The sequence below is a fragment of the Argopecten irradians genome, chromosome 7 (assembly GCF_041381155.1).
Source record: "Argopecten irradians isolate NY chromosome 7, Ai_NY, whole genome shotgun sequence".
Taxonomy (NCBI): Eukaryota; Metazoa; Mollusca; class Bivalvia; order Pectinida; family Pectinidae; genus Argopecten; species Argopecten irradians.
Genome location: NC_091140.1, coordinates 41,047,977 through 41,072,750, shown reverse-complemented (window position 1 = coordinate 41,072,750; position 24,774 = coordinate 41,047,977). Strand labels below are relative to the sequence as shown.

Sequence of the window (24,774 nt, the reverse complement as noted above, 5' to 3'; positions counted from 1 at the left end):
CCGGTTGACATTTGGATATTAAAATTTCTCCCATACTTGACGGTTGCCGGTTTACCGGGGTAGGGAAAAGACAGCTCACATGCACTAGACAGTGACGTCATTAATACATGGGGCGACCATTTTTACGCACAGCGACGTTCATGTCGACTGAATTTTCACCATTTCTCGTTAAAGTATGGGAGAACACGAATCTTACATGGGCCAGTCAGGTGGACAGGGCTATCTCAACCCTCATTAAAGATTTTGACCATCAACCCTTGGCAAGCCTCAGACTGATAAGTTTAAATCGTTCACTCGGGTTGAGATATCCGTGTCCATTTGACAGACCCATGTATGATTCTATTAATCATGATCACTTGGCACATAAACATTAAATAGTAAAGAAAACATACCTGTTACAATTTGTAAGTTATGTCTTAAGTCCTTTCTACTTGTAAGGCTACGTACTATTTATGATCGTAAATTATCATCAGATAAAACTATTTGTTTGTACATATCTTCAACGAAGGACGTGAAGATTCTGGCTATTTCATGGCCATGGCGTTTTCTCTTATATCTTCATGTGCTAGATAGATCTTCTAGGGTAATGCATATAAGCATAACACACATGTTTTGAAAACATGTCCGGGTAAGAGTATTATTTCGACGTTACAATGAAGTCATCAAAGTTTTGTCCACAAAGGCAGAGTCCTGGAATAGAAAACGAAATACTTTCAGCAATTATGATACAGTAGTTATAAGAGTAAATTTACCATGATGGTTTATACTTTGTACAGAAATGTTTTAGTTTCTAGTTCTATGAATTACATTGTACATGTAGTATGAATCTATTTATGATGATATTTATGTTAATTTATATACTTCAGTAATCCACTCGTGGCGTACATTGTAGTTTGGATATATTTATGTTGATTTATACTTCAGTAATCCACTTGTGGCGTACATTGTAGTTTGGATATATTTATGTTGATTTATACTTCAGTAATCCACTCGTGGTGTACATTGAAGTTTGGATATATTTATGTTGATTTATACTTCAGTAATCCACGCGTGACGTACATTGTAGTTTGGATATATTTATGTTGATTTATACTTCAGTAATCCACTCGTGGTGTACATTGAAGTTTGGATATATTTATGTTGATTTATACTTCAGTAATCCACGCGTGACGTACATTGTAGTTTGGATATATTTATGTTGATTTATATTTCAGTAATCCACGCGTGGCGTACATTGTAGTTTGGATATATTTATGTTGATTTATTTACTTCAGTAATCCACTCGTGGCGTGGCCATGTCGACAGTGTCCTGAGTCTGGAGATGGTCGAGAAGAACAAAGTGATACTGACAGCGTCTATGGATTGTACTGTCAGGATGTGGACGTTCAATGGCGACTATATCGGTACTGCAAACATCATGGCTTTAACACAATAATTATACATGTATATATATTATATCAAAGTGCTCAGAAAATATCAATGGATGTTTACTCCAAAGTCTCCCGAATTCGCCAAATTTAATACCACGCCAATTCTTAAAAATTAATGGTTATACATATCACACCCTATGACGTGAAAGATACATAACGAAGGCTACAAAAGTGATTTGTGAAAACAAACCTCCGAAAATGGTTCTTTACAGTGATTTGCGAAAACTAACTTTTTGTAAACAGTAAAACCATGCCCAGTTTGCCAATTTTCCTTAAATTTAGCTTAAAGTTCCTCATAAGAAAGCATTTAATTACAGAAGTTAGGCAGAATCTGAAAGAAATGTCCGTACTTTCTATAATGTTTTCCTTTGGATGTTGAAACTTTGCCTTGCTATATAATGTGATATGTTAAACATTAGCATACATGTATGTCTTACCCATTAGGCAGATTATATAATACATGTAAATGCTAATTCCTTTCAGGTACATATGGCCAGCCGGAGCCCTGGGACCTGTACGACCCCTCGTCTTTCCAACATCCCATGGTGCCCTATGATGTACTCATTGACCCCATGAGTCTACCCACACATCCTATATTTGACCAGGTCACTGAAACTCCAGACCTCTCCAAGGATGAAACCAAAAACAGATGAGGTTGGTATTCTGATCAAAGTTGAAAATACTTTTATTATTATTTGATAATCAATATGTTATTTTTTTCGTTTTTACGTATTACAGATTTATCTGGTTCTTGGTACAGGGATTATTGTTATTACGTATTTAGTAATTTACATTTTTTTTTCGAAAAATAATATGTTATGTTAAAGATGCTCCACCACCGACAGAGCATAAATGATATTAATCACATGAACAATAATTGGCGTTTAATCATGTATATTTATGTCTAATTAACACAAAAATATTATAAAATAATTAATTTTGCCTTTGGTGCATGCGCAGTCAATACTTAATTCCATATAGGATATAGTGTCATGGAATTTTTTCGGGATGCAATTAATTATTTTTTGTAACTTACACTAGAAATGAAATTAGAAGCTCAAACTTTTCAATGGTGGTAATGGTGTAAATTAAGTAACTTTTGTAACTGAAGAAAGATACTAAATCGTCTGCTCGTGTTTTTGATAGTGAAAAAATGTCATTTGTCAGCGGTGGAGCATCTTTAAAGAAACATTGTTACATCATAAAAAGGTTTGGCAAAAACATACAAAGTTATCCCCCGAATTTGATGTTGCTAAACTCAACATTTGCAAGAGGAATTAACTGTAAAATGCAAATAAGGAATAACAAATTGTATATAATATACTTTTTGAACAAATGTCATCATGTGATATGAAAAACCAATTAACTTTCATAAATCTTTTAGTACTTCTGTTAGATTTTTTGCTTTGAATTCTAATGTTCAAGTAAAATAGAATATGCATCTTTTGCTTTTAGCTCAACTGGTGTTTTAACTTTTTATTATGCATTACAGTCTGAGTGAGACGTTACACTGGCTAGCTCGGATCTGATTGTTTTTTCTCTGTCATTAGATACAGATAAGGACTCCGACACCCCAGGTAACACACGGCGGCAAGAATCAGTTCTTTGTGGATGATGACACCATCGCCAAACAGCTTAAGGATTTGTCTGGGACCTTAAAGGACGAACATCTCACGGAGGAAGAGATGCAAAAGTTCAGGGGGAAATGGTGAGATTGTGGTTATGGTGAAACAGCTGGTCTGAGGGCTTATTATGATGTATGCATTGGTGGAAGTATAAGTAAATAAGTAAATCAATTTTGTGTTGATATTAAGTCTATAGGTCTATACATATATTTAAATTAAAATGCGATGTTATTACGACATGTTCAAAATTCTTTTGTCCATTTTTAATTTTTTTAAAGTAAATAAGAAATAATTCAAAAATAACATTTGCATTATTTGAAATGAATTGAAGTGAAGAAATTAAATTTTTTTGCAGGCTTCGCCATGAGAAAACGAAGATCAAGCCTACGGACAGAGGAGGTCCTAGTGAATATCACATGCTAAAGTGGTCTCCTTTGAAAGACACACCCATGCCCCCGCCCCCTAAACATCGGTTCAATAAGGACAATCCACTGGATTTCACAATATCATAGCACATGTAATCATACTAGACTCTAAATCAATATATAGCTATGGCATGTGTAAGAAAGTTAGTCTTCAGGACGAAAATCCTGGTATGCACGGACCAAAAATGTCTATCTACATCTGTGATATCTCGTTTAGGATCCCCATGTTCTGTGTGCCAACTTCGAGATCTATCATCAAGACGAAATCGGGATTAAAAAGATTGGAGCAATTTGTTTATGCAGCATTTTTTTATTTCTTTAAGCAAGCTTTTTACGGAATTAATTTGACTTAAATTAAGCACTTGTCCACAGTTTTGGAGAGTGAAGCTTTTGGACACCTTTATAGTTACCACGTTTGCTGTGGGTCACTTACGAAATATCGAGATTTTGTAGTATTTTTTTAACAAGATGCTGTGATATTTATGTATGTTAAGAATACTGCACCTGTTGATCATCATGTTCAAGTATTGAGGGTGCGTATTTTGAATAGATTATGACAAAAAAGTTAATTAGATTTTACTACCTTAGATATTGTCTTTAATAAAACCGAATCTTTTCACTATGCATATGATGGGACTTGTAAAGAAAACTAAAACATATATGATATCACTCTATATATATTTCAAGACTTCATATTTCAGGTTTCTCCTTACAAGTTTGAATTTAAAAAATAATGATATGAACTTTCAGCAGTGCAGATAAAAAATAATGTAAATTTTAAGGTAATGTTATTTCATTATGAATTACTTTTTATTTGTTACAGAATCCAACAATTAGATTCATGCATATTTAAGCCCTGTATGGTTAAGATAGATTATGTCACCATATTTTTCCAAAATATTTTTTATAGAAAACATATCTGTTTGCAATTTATTTAATAATATATAGCAATGTATCAACATGGTATTTGCCAAATCAAACAGATACTTATCATTAAATGGTTTGCAGGGTTCTTTAGTAAATCGATATCAAAATTTTACACACAGCTTTCAGAATGTGCAAACGATTCATGATTTGTATTGACACCATTTTGATGAATTCTTCATTTCATCAAAATCATGATATACTTAACGATACAGAATGATGTATTACTTAAAACAAAGGGCGATGAAATATATTAGCAGAATCAGTATTGATAAAAATCTTATATCAAAATGAACAAAGTAATTATTTTTGTGTTATATAATATTTATATATATCTTAAAGTTAACTTTATCATATGTGTTTTATCGTAATTATTTGTATATATATTTGAAGAGTGCCAAGATTTTTGCAATACTAGAGATTAGAGATAATACGATGATAATTTATAATTGTAAAAAATGTACATATTAGTTTTGTTTCTCTTTTTCAGTATTTGATATTATTGAGATCTGTAATACACTTCTACAATAACGTTGAAATGCCTTTATTGTTCAAGTCCAAAATATTGACATGTTATTGAATATACTGCTGTAGAATTTGATGTCTAAATTATACACAAACGTCCAACATGTATGGTGGCGTTTCACTGTCGTATTTAACACGTTTAAACCTTATGATATGAGTTAGTTTATTACTTTTTTAGAATATAATTTTATTTTCAGAAAGAATGTATTTATTATTTTTAGACATGCTACTTTAAACATTATACAATTTTTAATATTTGAATAAAGTTTTCATATTCACACAATTTGATTACATTCACTGCCTAGTTTAAAACGTACATAGTCTATATTTTAGGCAGAAATACATGTTACTGGTTTGTTGGGTAGCGTTTGTCAGCGTCTGAGAATCTCTTGTTATGGAATATTTTGTGATTTCTATAAGCGTTATCAAATAATAAAATAAAAGCTTACATTTAACTAAATTGTAACCAGAAAACTTCCTTATGGATAATTCATGTCACTATCTGATGCCATTTCATATCTTATTTGGGATATATTGAGAAAACAGGTAATTGCGTTTTTGTCAGATACATGAATTTAGATTCAGACATGTTGAGTAATGGATAATTTCTGCACATTATACAGCTTTCACCATTTCACAAAAGATCTTTAACATTATGTGCAATTGCTTTTTCTAGACCAGGTTCTAAAATGTTTAAGAACGAGTTTGCACAAATTTAATTTTATCAGTTATATCGAATCTGAATGGAAAACTAAGGAGATGATACTTTTAGTGTTTTCCCCAAAAATCTACATAAAATTACATATATTTCAAATCTAAATATTAAATTTCTGGTACATATTGGTTCAGATATTATATATGTTATTTATATAGGTGATGAGTTGATATACAAAAATATAGTATTGGTATTTCACATTTAAGGTTTTTGTATAAATAAATAAAAATACATACAAATATCTGTGATATAGTTTCTGTGGTAAAAACTTATTTATTTTAATAGTTTTAACATATTATTTATATATTATTGAATTGTGATTTAGCAGTTCTTTGAAAGAAACATTGTAACGGAGCAATATTTCTGTCATTGAGTGATAGGTACAGAGATCTGTGTACATAACAAGTATTAGTGATCAATTATAGGAGTATTGCAGGTCTACTGCAACGACGTGATTATGAAGATTTTGTCAAGATTAAATGTGAAGATTTAAACAAGTGTTTTGTTGTCTTTATCTGTCTCCAATAAAGTTGTTAATAGAAAGTCATTTTAAACATAAAATGATTATAGATTAATCATTTTTGCCTGTTAGGAACGTCTGCATTGGCTTATAAAATTTACTTTATCAGCCCATAAATGAAAAAAATGACGTGGCCGTTTGTAACGTTAATTATGATTGGCTAATATAACGGCGTAATGATTTTATGAAAAAAGAGTTCTAGCATGAATTCATAATTTTGAATATATTATATATAATAAATTGAATTATCAATATTTATTGGAATCGATTTTTAGCTCACCTGGCAAAAAGGTCCGGTGAGCTTATGTCATGGCGCGGCGTCCGTCGTCCGTCCGTCCGTCCGTCAACATTTCCTTTAAATCGCTACTAGTCATAGAGTTCTGCATGGAATGTTACCAAATTTGGCCAGAAACATCCTTGTGGGAAGGGGAACAGAGTATGTATAAATTATGGCTCTGATCCCCCCCCCCCCCCCCCCCCCCCGCAGAAGGGGTTGTGCCCAATAGGGGAAATAGAGGTAAATACTTTAAATCGCTACTAGTCATAGAGTTCTGCATGGATTGTAACCAAATTTGGCCATAAACATCCTTGGGGGAAGGGGAACAGAACTTGTATAAATTTTTGCTCTGACCCTCCAGGGGCAGAAGGGGCGGGGCCCAATAGGGGAAATAGAGGTAAATCCTTTAAATCGCTACTTGTCATAGAGTTCTGCATGGATTGTAACCAAATTTGGCCACAAACATCCTTGGGGGAAGGGGAACAGAGTATGTATAAATTATGGCTCTGATCCTCCCCCCCCCCCCCCCCCCCCCCCCGGGGGCAGAAGGGGTTGGGCCCAATAGGGGAAATAGAGGTAAATCCTTTAAGTCGCTACTAGTCATAGACTTCTGCATGGATTGTAACCAAATTTGGCCATAAACATCCTTGGGGGAAGGGGAACAGAACTTGTATAAATTTTTGCTCTGACCCTCCAGGGGCAGAAGGGGCGGGGCCCAATGGGGGAAATTGAGGTAAATCCTTTAAATCGCTACTAGTCATAGAGTTCTACATGAATTGTAACCAAATTTGGCGACAAACATCCTTGGGAGAAGGGGAACAGAACTTGTATAAATTTTGGCTCTGACCCCCCGGGGCAGAAAAGGGCGGAGCCCACTAGGGGAAATAGAGGTAAATCATTTAAATCGCTACTTGTCATAGAGTTCTGCATGGAATGTAACCAAATTTGGCTAGAAACATTTTTGGGGAAGGGGAACAGAGTTTGTATAAATTTTGGCTATGGCCCTCTGGGGCCGGGAGGGGTGGAGGCCAATAGGGGAAATAGAGGTAAATCCTTTTAATCGCTACTAGTCGTAGATCTAGAGTTCTCCATGGAATGTAAATAAATTTGGCCAGAAACATCCTTGGGGGAGGGGAATAGAGTTTGTATACATTTTGGCTCTGACCCCCAGGGCAGCAGGGGTGGGGCCCAATAAGAGAAATAGAAGTAAATCCTTTGAATCGCTACTTATCATAGAGTTCTGCAAGGAATGTAGCCAAATGTGGCCAGAAACATCCTTGGGGGAAGGGGAACATAGTTTGTATACATATTGGCTCTGTCCCCCCAGGGGCAGGATAGGCGGGGCAAAATAGGGGAAATAGAGGTAAAGCCTTTATATCGCTACGAATCATAGGGCTCTGCATGGAATTTAACCAGAGCTTGTATAAATTTTGGCTCTGACCCCCTGGAGCAAAAAGAATGGGTCCCAATAGGGAAATTACAGGTAAATCATTAAATTCCTTCAGAAAAGAAACAATGATCCTGTATTTAGAACATTACTTGGCATTTCAATAACCAGGTGAGTGATACAGGCCCTTTGGGCCTCTTGTTTAATGTTTGATATGGTGATTTAGCACAGAAATTGGAGTGTATTTTCATTATAAATTGCTTGGAGGTTTATTTAGAGTTCACTAAGATTTTTTTCATCTTTATTACATTAAATTTTTTTCAAGTGAATCCTTAAATATTTAAATACTATCCAATTATTAGACCTTTTTATAATTAAACTTTGAGCATAAAGTTTGATATTATGATTTGCTATTCTTACATGAGATTGTGCTCCCTCATCCTCTCCTCCTGATTGGTAAATTATGTATGACGTCGATGAAACCTGTCCAAGTGAAAACTCTTCTGAAGCACCTGGTTCTCTTCGCTCATGGATTTTGATAATCATGAAACATTGAATTAAATATATGAAATGTGTCTTTGCATGGATTTTATACGGATATACCTTACTTAGTTACCCAAAAATTATGTAATGCCTGTTACAGTAAACGTAATTTAACGTAAAGGGATTCTTTGAAATGTATAAGCACATTTATATCGTGGCGTTATATATGACAACGACAAATATTAAAATCCGCTTGGATTGTATGCCGAATCCTATTCAGATCGGATGTCGGAAGACAATCAAATGACCATTATAAAACCACTTTAAATCGCAAGGAGAAAGTGAGTATTTTATTCGATAAAATCCTGATGATACAAAATTAATATGAAAAAGGGATTTATATAAGCTTTAAGCTTGTTTTCCAAATTAATCCAAATATTCTATGTTTTGTATTTACATGTATATCAATATACGAATAAATACTGTTTAAACTAAAATTAATATAAAATTCCTCCAAAATGTTGGTCCAAAAACATCAATGAAATTATTTTAAGTTCACTTGTAATGTGCCTAACTAATAATAACTGACTTAATTATATAAACCTACCTCATTAACTGATCTATTTCGCCACCTCGCATAGCTAATGATTGAAACACGACGGATCCATATATCTCCACTCAACCAGATTGATGGATTGCAACTTCCAAGAAACTTTCTGGAATGTTTTGCATATTACAATGAGGAGTGGTAAATATCATCTTTAACAATTACATGCACTCACAGAAAACGTGAAATTTTCTACATTTTTGTTGTTGAATATAAGAGGACATCAATATCAATTAGATAATACGTATTTCTACCAGAAACAGTTTGATTTTAGATATCTGGGCAGAGTTGTAATGGTATAGTAAGGCCATTTTATGCTGAAGTTTACAACAATCTCTAAAGTATAAATAAAGTAGAAAATGAGATTTATAAATGACAAAACGATATTAGCTGCACTATTGTAGCTCTAAAGACTTTAATGCAAAAATGAATTGGCTGAAATGTATAGTAGGTCGGGAACGTTTCATTAAGATATCGGGAACGTTTCATTAAGATATCAGGCTCGTAATTTAAATACTTTTAAAAGAGTTTTTTTGTGTCGGAATAGATATCACAAAACTGTAAAATAGATTTTTTTCACATGGGATTTATTTTCGCCAATTTCGATATGTATGTAAAATCGCAAAAGTTTATCCCGCAAATTGAAACTTCATCTCTTCAACTGATATAAATTTCCATTATCATTTTTGAATCCGAGTGTTAATCTTGGCGAACTTGTTGTGAAATGGAAATCGCGAAATTTAGAAGCCGCGAAAGAACGTTGCGTTACACTATATTTTAAAATAAATTGGTGTATTTTTGTTATAAGAGCTTAACGTTAGTTATGAATTAATGCTTAATTGATAACTATGTTAATGGTAGATGAATACATAATACGACAACAGCATTGTCTGCCATCCACAATTGTACATAAACACAAAAAACATAAAGCATATTTTTAAATGGACTGCAACATACAATAATGCCTGATTATGAGTTCATCAGGTGTGTCTCAATAGTGATCATTTTTCGTTCATTACTCACCGTTTATTCCATCCCATGGTATGCTGTCATCGACGACGTAGATAATGCATTGTTAATGTCTTACTTTGTTTCTTGCTTTGAAATATAGCCCACTGCATATCTGTCAAAATAAATTGTAACAATTTAACAATGGATCGCAAAGCAACATAAAAAACAAATCTTTGTGCGAGTAGGCGATCGCACGACTTCAGGTCTGGGCTGGACCACAGAGATTTGTCACGAGTTTACGGTATAAAACTCATATAATGTCTTTCACAGACATAGCATAGACGACGAGTTTGGGATTCGTTACCAAACCCCTGTGATGAAATCTGAACCATGACCTAATGCATCATAGTGTTTATCGTTCGTGGGTTTTTTTCTTTTCACTGTTCATCTTTATTTCAGCCTTTCGTAAGCCATCTGTGAAACTATGACTTAATAGACATGGCTGTTTTGATTAATTATTTCCATGTAAACAAGATCGGTCATGCATGATTACTTATTTAATATATACACTGTAGAGAGACACATCTAGCTTTATTCCCGAAGAAGATACCAAAAGATATGTGAGTGTTACTGATAGACGCAGTGATATAGACAATATGATATACTCATTAGTTTGAAGATTTTAATTACTGTATTAAAAGTTGATTATCATTCGGAATAATATCTGAAAGTAATCAATCGATGATAAAAAATATTTACTTAAACAGATTTCATCGGAGAAACAAGATTCGATTTGTATTTTTCCTTTTATTTTGCAAGCACAATGAACAAGTTGGTGGTATTGATGTTAGTTACTTTAGCCTCCTCAGTAGCAGGTAAGTAATATTCGATCATTTTATTTCTCTGGAAGATAGAGTTTGATGTAATAACCAACTTAATTTACTAAATAAATTAGGGCTGTATAGAAATTATAAAGACTTAGTAATGATACAATGATTTTGGTTTTGATGTTAAAGTATTGTTATTCGGGATTCACGACCGTAACAAATTCATTCTTTTTTGATATCACGTATTGCTTGCACTAATACTATGGCAATTGCAATGTAAACGGTGTTAACACTGTTTACTCAAAAAATAAGAATTTAGCTGAAACAAGGCACAAAATCTAAAGTGTCCATCAAAAATTCGATATTTCAATAAAACATGCGTTATTATTTTTATAGGTATCAACAAATTATAGAAATAATTGCGAACAAAAAAAATCAGAGCAGTATTTTATAACATATGGGGCGTCTTTCATAACAGACGGGCAATAATGAAATCGATATGATATTAGATATGCTTTCATCTTCAGTGGCCAAAAATTTGAAATGTGTTTTAAGCAGAGGTGTTCTATCAGATAAGTTTACAGGACATGTATATATAAGTTATAATTAATAAAGTAATATTTTATTTAAGCATTTAACTGACTTTTTGAGGAACTAATGGTCTTACACTGTTTCCTCCCAGGATTGCAGACACATTGAATAACGCGTCTTAGTGCGTTATTATTAAATTAATTTCCTTTTTGTTTGATAAGATAATATAGTGCCTATCACGAACAAATTGAAATAAAACAAAAATTGTCTTCATGCAGTTATGAATAAACTTACCTTACGTTTACCTAACTTTAAGCCATGTTGATATGACGGCCGATTTTTGACGAGAAATTTATTTTCGGCATAACTAATATATGCTCAATAATATTTGTTTTATTCATATTTGGTTAGGTGGCTGTATGTTGGACAAACGTATCCGTGGCGAGTGGTGGATTGTAGACTCTAGAGGAGACCGAGTGGACGGAAAATATATCACAGTGTCCCGTCACCACGTAGAAATAGTGAGTGAAGGCCACGCTAGGAAGTACTCCTGTTCTCATACAAATGGTCACCTCGTCCAGCTCAAGTGAGTGAAATAATGCTAATAACAGATGTGATAACTATACTGAGTATCAGGTATTGATCCTCCTGTAGAAACCTCCGTTGTTTTCATGATTGTTGTTGAACTACGAATATAAACCATAAAATCTGGAATACAACCGTAGTCAACCGCGAAAATACAGGTCAAGTCCAAAGCACGAAAGGAAACAAAACTTGTTGTATTTTAACATACCGTACCATAAAGTAATATTAATAATCACATTTGCAACACAGTTTGTTGGTTTGACATTGCTTATTTTATGATAGTAACCAAAACTAATCATGCTTTAACGATTATTAAATTTTATGTAATATGTGAATTATTTTCTGGTTGGTTAAAAACAAGTGAATATAGACTTAGAAAAGGGCAAAACAAATTTTGAAATATATTACTACAGTGAAACTTTCTTAAGGCGAATCTGCTTGATACGAATTTGGCTCCTCTTTATTTATACTTGTTTGCAAAACGTATAACGAATTTGCTTACAACGAATTATCTTTTGTTACGGAGTGATTTCGTGGTCCCGTCAAGCAAATATTTGCTCTATAACAATTTTTCAAGAATTTTGTTCTGGGTATAGCCTTTTTTAAGTGAAACTTAAAAACAAAAAACAGAATCGATTGAAAAAAACCCAAATACGATCAAACAAGAATACACTGTACGATTAATTGTCGATAATGGCAAATCTCCCAACGAGGACATTGTTGACGACTTTGGAATGTGTGAGTTAATTTAGTAACTAGTGGCTTTAATTAACCTGTATTTTCAGAAACTCTATAGCCAATTTCTGATATAACAAATCATTTCCTCTGGTTCCATGAAATTCGTTTTAGCACAGTTTTACTGTTGTATAAATGATTGACACATTGACTAACTGATTGATTTATTGATTGATTGATGATGATTTAACTTTAATTGCTTAAAGGCTGATGAAGATGAGACGAGAAAACATAATACTATTACAGTATTTAATATTTAAATATGAAATTCGAAAGGAAACTATGACGTCATATACATCGAGCTATTTCACGCATGGCCGCTCAGTTATCCATAAACAACATTCCTATATAATGAAAAATTGTCTTTTATTTTTTGTGTATGTTTAACAGACCGATCGGTGACGAAGGATACATCTGCTTAGAGTTTGTTCCGTCAATCGAAGGAAAACATGACGAATACTCCCTAATACGTAGAGGTAAACTGTTATTAAATATATTACTATAAATAATAATTATCTATCATATCGGAGTTTGTACATTTCATTCTAATACGGAAAAAACATCTGATTTGATAGTAAAAATAAATGGATTGCAAAAGAGTTGGCATGTCAATCATCTATTGATAGTACGTTCATCTGTGCAGAATAGTGTTTATGATATCTTAAAGATGATCCACCGCTGAGAAATGGTATTTTTTCACTATCAAAAACATGAGCAGGCAATTTAGTAATTTTCTTCAGTTACAAAATTTACTTACTTTACACCATTACCACCATTGAAAAGTTTGAGCATCTAATTTTACTTCAAGTTAAAACTATGAAAAATAATTAATTGCATCCCGAAAAAAATTCGTTGCACTATATATTATATGGAATGAAGTAATGATTGCGCATGCACCAAAAACGAAATGAATTATTTTATGTTATTTTTGTGTTAATTAGGCATATATATACACGATTAAACACCAATTATTGTTCAAATGATGAATATTATTTATGCTCTGTCAGCGCTGGAGCATCTTTAAAGATGGGTAAAATATCACACAATGCGTAGTATATGTGAAAAATATGGATAGAGGGAATCTTAGCCATGAAATAGGTTGACATGAGCGTGTCATGGGTGAGTTTAAATAACTTGCTTTGTTTTATGGATATGTCATATACTTTAATTGTATATCCTGTTATTTTGTACTTAATATGCTAAATTAAATTATTATAATAATAAAAAAATCCATGTTAATTGGCGAAGGCTTCATAAGTTGTGATAACTTTTGCCTAATCCATTGCAATTATTAAGACAATAAATTATGTTTAAAGTCAAAAGTAAAAAGTAATATCCTAAAGATATCCTCAGATATATTGGGAAAGAAGTTGGGTTAGGAATCATTCTTTACCACCAATAACGAGTTGATGATGATATCAGGTAAAAAAAATAATGGGGTCAAATTTGGGGTTGAGATTAAACTGACCAAGGAAGATTTTCGAATCTTATTCGCCCGTTGAACGATGCTTCAGCATGTTGTTCGTCCGACAAGGTGTCTTGGAATAATCTTTCAGAGAATAATGATATTACACTGCAAATCTGGTGACAACTTTAAAACATATTGTAGCCTCAGAAAAACACGTAAGAGACATTCTGTAATTGTGGTCTACAATTTCATTTCACATTTTTACAGTGTTATTAGTAATTGTAAATTTATTTCTGCAGGAATGTTTTCATCTAAACATACATGAGGCAAAAATCACAATTTTAAAGTACATACTTTTTTATCTTGAAGCTAACTTTTATAAGGCATCTGAAGCCGTTTGAATTATTTTCACGGCTTAATTCATCAAACCTTATTGCTTTCAATAAATTAATGAAGAAAAATTAACATGTCAAAATTTTTGCCCAGTAACGTACAATAAGACTATGATGTTGCTTGACAACTGAATTGTAATTGATGACCATGTACAGGTAAAGCAAATGAGACCAGTATTACTGATGTATCTGTATGATGTAGTGTAAAGGATTGTCTTTGAACATGCTTTTAATTTAACTTCGTCTAAGGTGTTAAAAGTGATGGATGTTGTTTATCATCTACATGTTTACTTTTAGTCTGGTATAGGTAAACAGTATATAATATGCTCGTTACAGGTCACCATACGACCGGGAGGTTCTCCGTCATCCGGCCGACAGGCCTGAGTCAGTGCTCCCGATCAGATCTGGGAACTCTGCATATCAGACGGACAGGTAATTCACAACACGGAAATGCAAATAAAATGTCACTAGATAACAAATAAAACTTGCTGTTAAAGTTAAAAAAAAAATACAACAGTTGCAGCGTGGAAATTTTCTCGTACAGTCAAGACTGCCTTATGTTACTTTCAAAGGGACCATTACAAAAAAGTCACAAATGACATGGAGCACTTATGACCATCCGCTATATATCACTGTTGAAAAATCTATCTTAAAATTGTATAGTAGTCTAATATCTCTATATATCTCCTTGTTTATAAATATTTTTAAAAAAAAAAAAATAGAGAATCTCTTTTATTACATCGATTACAATTATATAAACGGGCGACCTGTGGTATCCGACGATATGTCCGGGCACACATTTTAACCACTTTCTTTAAATTACTTTAGTATCGTTCACTATTTTTTAATGTTAAAATGTAGACATAATTAGGTTTTGATAGCAACTTCTCTCATTTTCGTTTTACATGATCAGAAATATGTATATTATTCTGAAACGATGAATACATATTAGAATACATGAATACATCATGACTTGCAATTTTGTCCATGTTCAAAGCGAAAACGAAATTGGTTTCGAAAAACGAATTACGAAAAAGAACTTTTATTCTTTCCGGCTTCTTCCTGCTTTCATAACATGTAGTCTACAAACGTATATTACTACTGATAGAGAAGGAACCTTAATATTTTATGGTATTTTTTTAGTTCAGTTCTGCTTTGATACTTAGATCCAGGATGTAGCTTTCCGACGGAGTTACAAGGGAAATGGACTCTCTCCGGAAACTTTATCAAGGATGTCATCATTAAAAGTGACACATTAACCATACAGGCATTTGATTACAATAAAATGACGCTCGGATGCGAACGCTTCCAGATGGAAGGGAACCATACCTACATGTTCGCCTTGAGGTAATTAAACATGATCAGTGATAACTGGAGTGAATTACAATTGTTAAGATAATTATACCTACTCAATACTCGAGAGAAAAACATCTGATAGATGAAATACATATTGGTAGTTTAAAGTGAAAGTAACGTTCACTTTTTCTGTGATCAAAACCAAAACGGAAATTGTTAATAATATTTTTTCGAGAGAGATTGCTGAAGTGATTTAGGGCGGAAAAGGACAAAAAGAGAAAATGGTTCAATAATCAGACATTATAGCATTTCCTTTAATAGCCTACCCCAGATTGAAGGTGGGACTAATTGAGGTAACTTATACTTTGCCCACTTCGTAACTCGAAACCGACGCATTGAAATTGATTTTGCATTCTTTTCAAATCACTTCAATATGTTGTTTGAATACATAGAACACTCAAAGAGGATGGACATTGGTAATTTAATAATTTGTGTAAAGCATGGGACATTTTGGTTTTCAGGAAAGAAAACGTAAGGAGAAACAAAGATGGCTGCTTGTGCTTCCGGTTCAAACTCCTTACCGGTGTGAACCGCGATACCCATCTTCTGGCCGGGCAACGATTCAGTGGTATGTAAACTAATTAATAAGTAACAGTCTTAATTAACTGAGAGTTACAATGAACCCGCGTTAATCCGGACGACGATAGTCCGGAAAACTCACAATCCGGAAATATCGGGGAATTGATTTGGTTATTAACTACGTAAAATGAATCTGGCAATCCGGGCTAGTGTTCTGATAATCGAGGATCCACTATACTTAGCTTAGATCCGTAAGATGGATAGTCACCATTATATGTATGGTTTTCATTAGTACATACAACCATATATGACTTGTGCCAATACTTAAAATATTTTTTTCTATTTATTAAAATCAAATCCAGTGTAAATATGATTTTGTAGTGTGTATTTTCACGGATACGGGTATAAATAGAAAAAACGCCGCATGGATGGCGTATATAGGTATTGCTGGTGCACGATCCATGTTAAATCTAATTAATTAAAAAAGAAATTGAAACCAGTAAGGAGGTAAAGCAGTAGCGTGGGCGCCACGGATGTCTTAAATAGAGAAAGATTGAGCAATTAGTGCAAATTTAAAAATCAGTATATCAAAAAGTAATGAACGAAAATTGATGAATTATTGATTAAATCAACATAATAAAATAATTAAACCAAAAATTAAATAATAAAATAATAAAACCAAAAATAAAAAAAATAAAACAGAACACTTAGATAACCATAGCTATCCAGTTTTGGAATGGTATCAGTTTAAGCTACCAGTATTCTTACAAAACGAGACAATATTATCACTACAAAATATCCACTAATTTGGCATGACTATCCATATGTTACAGCCGGGACTCCGATCAAGTTGATAGAACACGGGACACCCATCTACTTACATACGACATGCGAATACGTGGACAGCGGAAGTCCAGACACGTGGCACGTGGCGTTCCCTAGCCAAGAATAATGTCCAAACATCAACAGATATCATACAATCATTCATTGTTGTCCATCATCATAGATTTATATATCATGAATAAAATATTCGGAGTAAAAATCTGTTTGTATAAAATAAATATTTTAAATGAGTAAAATCGTTTACGTTATTATTTAGAGAAATGTTACAAGCATCCATCAGTATTTATTATCAATTAATAGGATGATACGTGTATATTATTCTGATACATTTAATTACAGACGATACAGATTAATTTTCCTGTAGAAATAGATCTAAATACATATATTACATTTATTTTTATTGGTTAGAAGTTAAGGTTATTTCTGCATAGTCTGAAAGAATTATACGTCGGATAGATTTTAACGTCATACACGGACATTTTAAAAGCGGCACATGTTATTGGCCAAATTGAACTATTGGTTAAGATTCAATGCGTCACAACGCAATTGTTTTACTGTAGATGCAAGATAATTTATACTTTCGTACCTCACTGAATTATTTATTTTTAATTATAAGTATTGCTTTCAATATTGTTTGTGTTAATGGAGACATAGGCAAAAACGAACGTACATGCTTCGCTTCTATTAAAAGTGTCCTTCCGTTTTCATACAAAAAACCCCCAGATATTCAAGATAATGCTGAGGTACATGAAACAGCATTGCAGTTAATTACACATTTTAATATACTACTTCGAATGCAATTGATTTAGTTTAAACACTTTATTATTATGCGAAGTTAATCCACTAAATTGAAAAGTGAAAAATTTGAACAGTAGGTTTAAACAGTATTAGAGGAATATTGCATGCATTCGATTTACATTATGTTAGATACATTGTTTTACCATTGATCAACATACTCATTTTGCTTTGACATATTAAATCGTGCATTTATATTAAAACATGACAAAAATATGTTGTATTAATCAACAGTAGTCATAATCATATTATTTTTTATTTCTGCATTATAACATTTTTAATAAACAAAATGCAGATGCAGTATATTGAAACAATCATATACATTCGTTATTTAGATATTTTCATAAATTATACATTTATCTATATACATCAATGGATTAGGTAAGGAAGATCAGCATTGAACGCTTGTAAGTTAATAAGCAACACATTGTTTTGTTAAAGCAAATTACCCTGTCAAAGTAAAATTGCTGTGTGAATTTGCAACCCAAATTTTTGTCCCATTCTCACTGCAAGGTTTGCTGAATATCTTTTCACTATACATAATAAGAATATATTAGGTATAATTGGCAATGCAACTCACTCAGCAAGTTTACTTAGACAGGATAATTTATTTTGAAAATAAAATGTGTTCAAATCAAATAAATCATTCAAAAGTTAAAATGTATTATGGTATATAGTTGTAATTATGCCGTCAACTTGAAATCTCCATAGACAAAAACCATTTGAATTATACAGTCTCGTGATCTATCAGCTTGTCTTAGTTTTACTGTATACATCAACATCATCATGTTAACTAGACGAAGAATAAATATATGGTATTGCTTGTTGTATTTTCTTCTATTTGTAACTGTCTCAGCCACGATAATTTTCTCGAGACCGAGTTAAATAAAAAAAAAAGTCAAAATAATTTACTGAAGTTACATAATGAACAAAACTTATGTTGTGACGTAAGTCGACTCTTTTTGTTTAGAGAAATCGGGACCAAAACAAACAATAAAGCTAATGTTGCAAATACAATACGGCCTCGCCCTGAGAATATTGACAATTTACAGTGTCTACGTGTTGGCATCAAGATTATGACCGGTAGGAAATGTAATGTAGATTAATTTAAGTGACATGTGTTAAAACTTTGGTAAAACTTATCTTGTTCAATCACTTGCTTGATAATATTACATGAAGTTTTGCATTTAGCAGCAATAGTTTTAGCGCTATATGTTATGAATTAAAATCACCAGTGACTTTCATCTGAAAATATTTTGTCAATGTGTCAAGATGTTTTTTATGCGCTATCTTTATATTGTCGTTAATTCATCCTGTAATGTAGATAATATTGAAATGGACAGAATATGAAAAATCTAATACTTATGTTAGTTCAAACACATTCACATCGCTGTAGACGTGAAAGTCAATAAAATGTTGATGGATGATATAAATACCTCTGTCAAAATGCCCGTGCACGTGACATATTTCGCTGGATCTGGAGTCAAGATGTTACCGCCACCTAACTTGGCCCAAGGCAGACAATATCGGCCATGTCAGTGTGTGTTAACAGATTTGTATAGATTAGTGTATGTAAAGTTCACAAGGTTGAACATTCAATCATTTTGTATGTTATTTTGATGTTTGTGTATTACATTACGTATAAAGTAACTAGTTCTAAGTTCTAAGGGGTTTTTCCATTAAATTCAGTGAACAATCATTCTTTGTCATGCCAAAAAGTAGCTTTAAAATGCTCTAGCATCGGTTGTCAACGGATGTATATCTATGTTCTGTATAACAGGGTTGAATAATAAAATTGAAATGTACTAATAATATAGATGAAATTAATGAAGAAAATAAAAGAAAGAAAAAGCAAAAAAAAGTATTTTCTATAAAGCACGCAAGAAAACAAGCAAGGGATAAAGGAAAATATGAAACAATCAAACAAACAAAAAAAACTAAAAAAACCGTTTCCTTTACTGCAAGAAAATTCACAGAAAGGAAAATCTAGTTTTGTCTAATTAATGGAATGATGTTATTGCGTAGAGTGCGTAATACGCAACGGGTGGTATGTACAGTTATACCACGGTAATTCATTTATACTAATCAGCTGTCATGAGCACCTCAACTGTGTCCGGTTATAAAATGACCACACTGACCACTGAGTGGACACTGGACTGAAAATAAACTGGACACCATGTACAAGGTAAGGAAAGTAAACAGGAGTTTTATTTTCTCTGTTTCCATTTCAAATTTACTTACAGAATTCTTTAAGGAATGCACATTAATTTACCGATATCTAATTAACTAAAGGCATAAATCTAACGATGATATACACACATGTTTTTCGTTTACTTATCCATTCTTTCATTAATTAATTATTTTATTTTAAGAATTGGGAATCCCTCGGTGTTGTGCTACTTTTGTTGGTCGCAGCAGTTACAGGTAAGTAAAAAAATGCTTTCAATCAATGCATTTTCGGGAACTTTTTATTGATAAATATTACTTACTTACCAACGATAAACAGTCCAGCAGCGCAACCTTATGTTTTCGACAATACTGTAATAAATGCTACTATGAAATGTAAAAGGCGTTCGGATTTGGGAACGATTTGAAGATTATAGTTTATATATCTCATTTCTAGTCTATATCAATTACTTTTTTGCGGTATTTTGGTACTGAAAAAAACCCCGAAAGAAACAATTGTATTGTAGAATTTCAGCACGTGCGCCAATTGATTGACTTGTCTGAACCAAAACAATGTTTTAAAAACTTTATTAATTTTTCACTCAAGCATATTGTTTTTTATATAATGAATTAGGGTAAAATAAATTGTTTTTCGATGAGGTCACGACAATACAGCTCATTTAACAAAAGATGTTAATATGAACATTATTATCATTTTGTCGTCGTGCAGGAGTGAATGTATGCTTATCAATATAAAACTTAGAAAATTTATTTTTATTTACTTCCAGCGGACCAGGAAGATGATGATGAAAGTAGTGAGTATTGATGCATTATAAATGATGCAGTACATAGTAAAACTAGTTATACATGTATTTAAATATAATTTTGCAAAATAACGTATTCTAGACTCGTGATAATCTACTTGGCGAAAGTTCGGAAATTCACGGTTTGGGCTGGAGACGCATTTGTTCGCAATACATAAATATTCAAAATATTGAAATTTATTAATATATATGCTATAGATTATTAAAATATAAACAATTTCTTAACGATTTAAATAAGTTTCTTCTCGATATATGTAAAGGTTTTGTGTAAAGTTGTTTATAAAGTAACATGTGTTTCAGGAAAGTAGCAATTTACCCTTAGATATATTTTCGATGATATACAGTTGATTTGATTTTTTAAACTTATTGTTCTTGGTTGATATGAAGGGTCATGCTGGCTCGATAAATACTATGAAGGAAAATGGAACAGAGTTATAAATGGCCAGATTTCTGACGACCACATTGATATCGAGGATAATGAAATGGAAGTTACTATAGACGGAATAAAACAATCATTTGACTGTGTAGATGGAGACTCATCTGGCTATAACAACCTCATGGTGTAAGTAGGAAGACGTTTATCCTTCCGGAGCATGTGGTCGTCGTCTTCCTGAGTTTAATGTACGACCGCGTTGTCTATCATGTTTTTTTCAATCTCTGATTTTTAACCGTCCAGTATAAAGAGGGCAAATATTTACCCAAAATCATTTTGCCACTGTTGTTGGTTGCCTTTACTTTTACAAAAATATATAATTTCTTTACAAATTACTTCAGTTTGAATTGTATTTTTTTTTTTTTTTTTTACTTATTCCACTGGCAATGTTCATAAGAAATTGGATATTTCATTCCGTTGTTTATTCCATAAAAAGATTTTTATATGTCTTCATATATTATTGTTATTTTGTTGATTAAACAGGTCGACGAATGGTACCGCCTACCTTTGTCTTATCTTCCAGTTCCGGGAGGATTCTCCTGGGGTAGATTATTCCTTGTTAACGAACAATGGTAAGCCAAAGCTTGAATAAATAAGACTTGTGTGTAGGCTTAACCTTTAATTCAATTCTTATGGGCTTACCTCGTGTCAATGAACTTTGATGTAATAAAAAGATATGAAAATGTCAACACTATATCATTGGAGACCTACCGTTATTTGCACCACGCTACGCTACACTGGTGATTATATCCTCATTTAAAACATGCAATTCTGATTCATAATTCTGAAGACTAATTAAAGTAATGTAGGTCGAAGGGCGATATTTTTTCTCCGAACACTCTGTCGCAGTGACGACCAAGTGCCTTGTCAAAATTAGAAAATAATGACATAATTTTAATGTTCGACCTTGAAATGTAACATTTCAGTACAAAATGTATTCTTTGTATTTAAGGTACATTTGAAGGCCTTACTCCATTACCAGAAACTCTTACGTTTGACGCCGCCTGTGGAAATGTTACTGGCTATGTGGCGATGGATTTACAGAGAGACTATACCGATACCGCGCTTCTACAAGACTTTTGGTCAGTTTAACACTGGTGTTAGGAGGCCATTCTTAGGAAATATATGGAATGAAATGTACATTATATTTGAAATAAAATATTACGATTGAATCATATCTGTCTTTTTGTGTTTAAAAGAAGGATCATCTCTTATGCCATTATTTATTATTTAAATCAACAAAAATATAGATTGCATACATATATACCTTACGAACACTTTTTAATCTATGCTTAGCAAATCGAGGAATGAATTACGTTCATACAAATGTAAAAATGAGGAGGAAACGGAAAATTGGTCTATCAACAAGTTTGAAAAATTGTATAGGACAAAAGAGTGTAACCTTCTTTCCCCATGGTATGACGATATTATAACTGCTGCAATAAAAGTGCACGGACCTCCAAAATTTAACAACAACATCTAACTTTAGCCTTAAACTGATCTGAAACTTCTCCCAGTTGCAAGGGTTTGGTTTGATTAGTTTAACGTCGTATTAACAGCCAGGGTTATGTAAGGACATGCCAGGTTTGTTGGTGGAGGAAAGCCGGAGTACCCGGAGAAAAACCACCGGCCAGCGGTCAGTACCTGGCAACTGCCCCACATAGGATTCGAACCCGCATCCCAGAGGTGGAGGGCTTGTGGTAATATGTCGGGACATCTTAACCACTCGGCCACCGCGGCCCCAGTTGCAAGGGTAGTCGTGCTGAAGACGCATGAGAATAATGGATTCGTTATTTGAGAAAATGCTATTATGTCTGGTTTTATAATGCAGTAATGCTAGCTATTACTGATTATTTGTAAATATTAGAATGTTGCAATTATCTGTTCTTTTCGCATATCTTTCGAATGACCGCCCTTTCCACAAAAAAAACGCTCAATTTTGGAGCACATGATTCTTCATTTTCTTTGCTATTTCCGTTTATTCCGTTCTTATTTAATTCTGGTATCATTATATGTGTATAATATTTCTGTCAAGTTTAACGATAATTAGTTTTCTTCTTATTCGATTTACCATTACTTCACTTTAGAATTTTTAATGAATGTTGTGTCCTATTAAAAGTATCTCTTCTGATTTCTATTACTTTTCTATGGTTCCTTCTTTGGAAAAATAGCCTTACTTGAAATAAAACTTTTTCTATATACAAGAACATGTAGTCTGTTTCATGAAGGAATAATTGACCTAACTTTTTAAAATTTAATCGTTGTCTCTAATTGAAAGTTAGGAAAAGTACCTTAATTATCAATTACTTAATTAGCTAGGGTCTGCATCGTTTCAACCGTAAAATTTAAGAAAAAATGTTACTACCGTTCAGTAAATTCATACATGTGGAATGAATAAAGAATTATTGTGCATGTGCATTACTTGCATTGAAAAGTCTTTTTGAACAGATAAGTCATGCTATGCTGCCCTACTTTGTGCTTCCAGTGCCTTCAGGTTGTATTTAGCGTATGTCGCTTGTGAGCTCAATAGTTAATCATCTGGCATCACCAGGAGACTTTATTAAGTTTTCATGTTTAAATTGATATTTACCTAAGGACATTATGAAAGCAAATACATAATCGTGACTAAATAATGAAGAAATATTTCATCTTTGTTTTTATGAATTTTCAAGGATTAGCTGTCATCTTTTTTTCTCCAAAATCGACATTTTGATTGATACATTAACAACAATTTAATAAATTGTTCGTTAAAAGATGTCAGGTCTACGCGGCCCACGTAGTTTAGGCGTGTATTGGCACAACATGTTACCAACCTTAACTCATATATATATATATTAGATATTTACAACACATTCGTTTTATATTTATCACATTCCATTGTTTCATCGCTCGTGGTTGTTTAAGCAACTTTCCGCCATGTATTACAAGGTAAGTGTCATGTTAAATTGAAAGTTTAAGTGTCACACGTATTCAGTTATCACTTGTATTTTGACTGGGTCACATAAATTATTTAGCTGGAGACTAGACAACATTTTTTCGTAACTAAAATTTTGTAATTTTACAAAACATTTTCCATTTGAAATTATACCTGATACCTACAAGAGAACTACTAAAAATATGCGTTTGAAGGTACAAAATGTAACGTACTTCAATATGCGTGCTATTCGGCATCTTAACTGTGCTTTAACATTGAGAAATGGACGTTGCTGTATGTTTTATATCTTGTAAATTGAATATTCTCAGTTTTCCCGTGCATGGAACACTTTTTCAAAAATGAACGACTGCGCTGTCTGCCCTGTTTCAAACAAATTATGCATTACTAAACAACACTTATATGTAACTGAAAACTGCCTTTGCAGCTTATTATTTACTGAAAGCAAACAACTTATGACTATGTCTATAAACTGCCTTTTCAACAACGTTTATTATTATTTTACTGAAAACAACACTTATGACTTTGTCTTGAAACTGCCACTTATTAAATTTATATT

At 32.8% G+C, this 24,774-nt stretch overlaps 3 protein-coding genes across 3 annotated transcripts in view; all 3 read left to right on the top strand.

The window, feature by feature from the left end:
• The window catches only part of LOC138328453 (cilia- and flagella-associated protein 337-like), a 47,594-nt gene extending 41,452 nt beyond the window's left edge, over positions 1-6,142 (top strand). Inside the window, 5 exon segments of the mRNA XM_069275258.1 lie at positions 1,275-1,403; positions 1,914-2,071; positions 2,073-2,084; positions 2,981-3,138; positions 3,411-6,142. Coding sequence (XP_069131359.1) covers positions 1,275-1,403; positions 1,914-2,071; positions 2,073-2,084; positions 2,981-3,138; positions 3,411-3,567 — 614 coding nt within the window. The 3' untranslated portion in view covers positions 3,568-6,142.
• A 4,276-nt stretch (positions 6,143-10,418) lies between these two features.
• LOC138326944 (uncharacterized) lies at positions 10,419-17,317 on the top strand. Its single transcript, XM_069272912.1, has 8 exons — positions 10,419-10,489; positions 10,689-10,744; positions 11,639-11,813; positions 12,938-13,023; positions 14,684-14,779; positions 15,514-15,694; positions 16,165-16,271; positions 17,056-17,317. The coding sequence occupies exons 2-8, from the start codon at positions 10,693-10,695 to the stop codon at positions 17,172-17,174; spliced, it is 816 nt and encodes a 271-aa protein (XP_069129013.1). The 5' UTR covers positions 10,419-10,489; positions 10,689-10,692; the 3' UTR covers positions 17,175-17,317.
• Positions 17,318-19,190: 1,873 nt separating this feature from the next.
• On the top strand, positions 19,191-22,455 carry LOC138326943 (uncharacterized). The gene is made up of 6 exons (XM_069272911.1): positions 19,191-20,045; positions 20,233-20,284; positions 20,815-20,841; positions 21,238-21,412; positions 21,767-21,855; positions 22,236-22,455. The coding sequence occupies exons 1-6, from the start codon at positions 20,037-20,039 to the stop codon at positions 22,373-22,375; spliced, it is 492 nt and encodes a 163-aa protein (XP_069129012.1). The 5' UTR covers positions 19,191-20,036; the 3' UTR covers positions 22,376-22,455.
• Positions 22,456-24,774: the final 2,319 nt, after the last annotated feature.

Excerpts from the sequence above, each read along its gene's own strand:
- LOC138326944 (XM_069272912.1), top strand. The coding sequence starts at position 10,693 with ATGAACAAGTTGGTGGTATTGATGTTAGTTACTTTAGCCTCCTCAGTA. Across the intron at positions 10,745-11,638 it reads TTTAGCCTCCTCAGTAGCAG|GTGGCTGTATGTTGGACAAA; the intron begins GTAAGTAATATT and ends ATATTTGGTTAG. Across the intron at positions 14,780-15,513 it reads TCTGCATATCAGACGGACAG|ATCCAGGATGTAGCTTTCCG; the intron begins GTAATTCACAAC and ends TTTGATACTTAG.
- LOC138326943 (XM_069272911.1), top strand. Across the intron at positions 20,285-20,814 it reads GTTGGTCGCAGCAGTTACAG|CGGACCAGGAAGATGATGAT; the intron begins GTAAGTAAAAAA and ends ATTTACTTCCAG. Across the intron at positions 21,856-22,235 it reads TTCCTTGTTAACGAACAATG|GTACATTTGAAGGCCTTACT; the intron begins GTAAGCCAAAGC and ends TTTGTATTTAAG.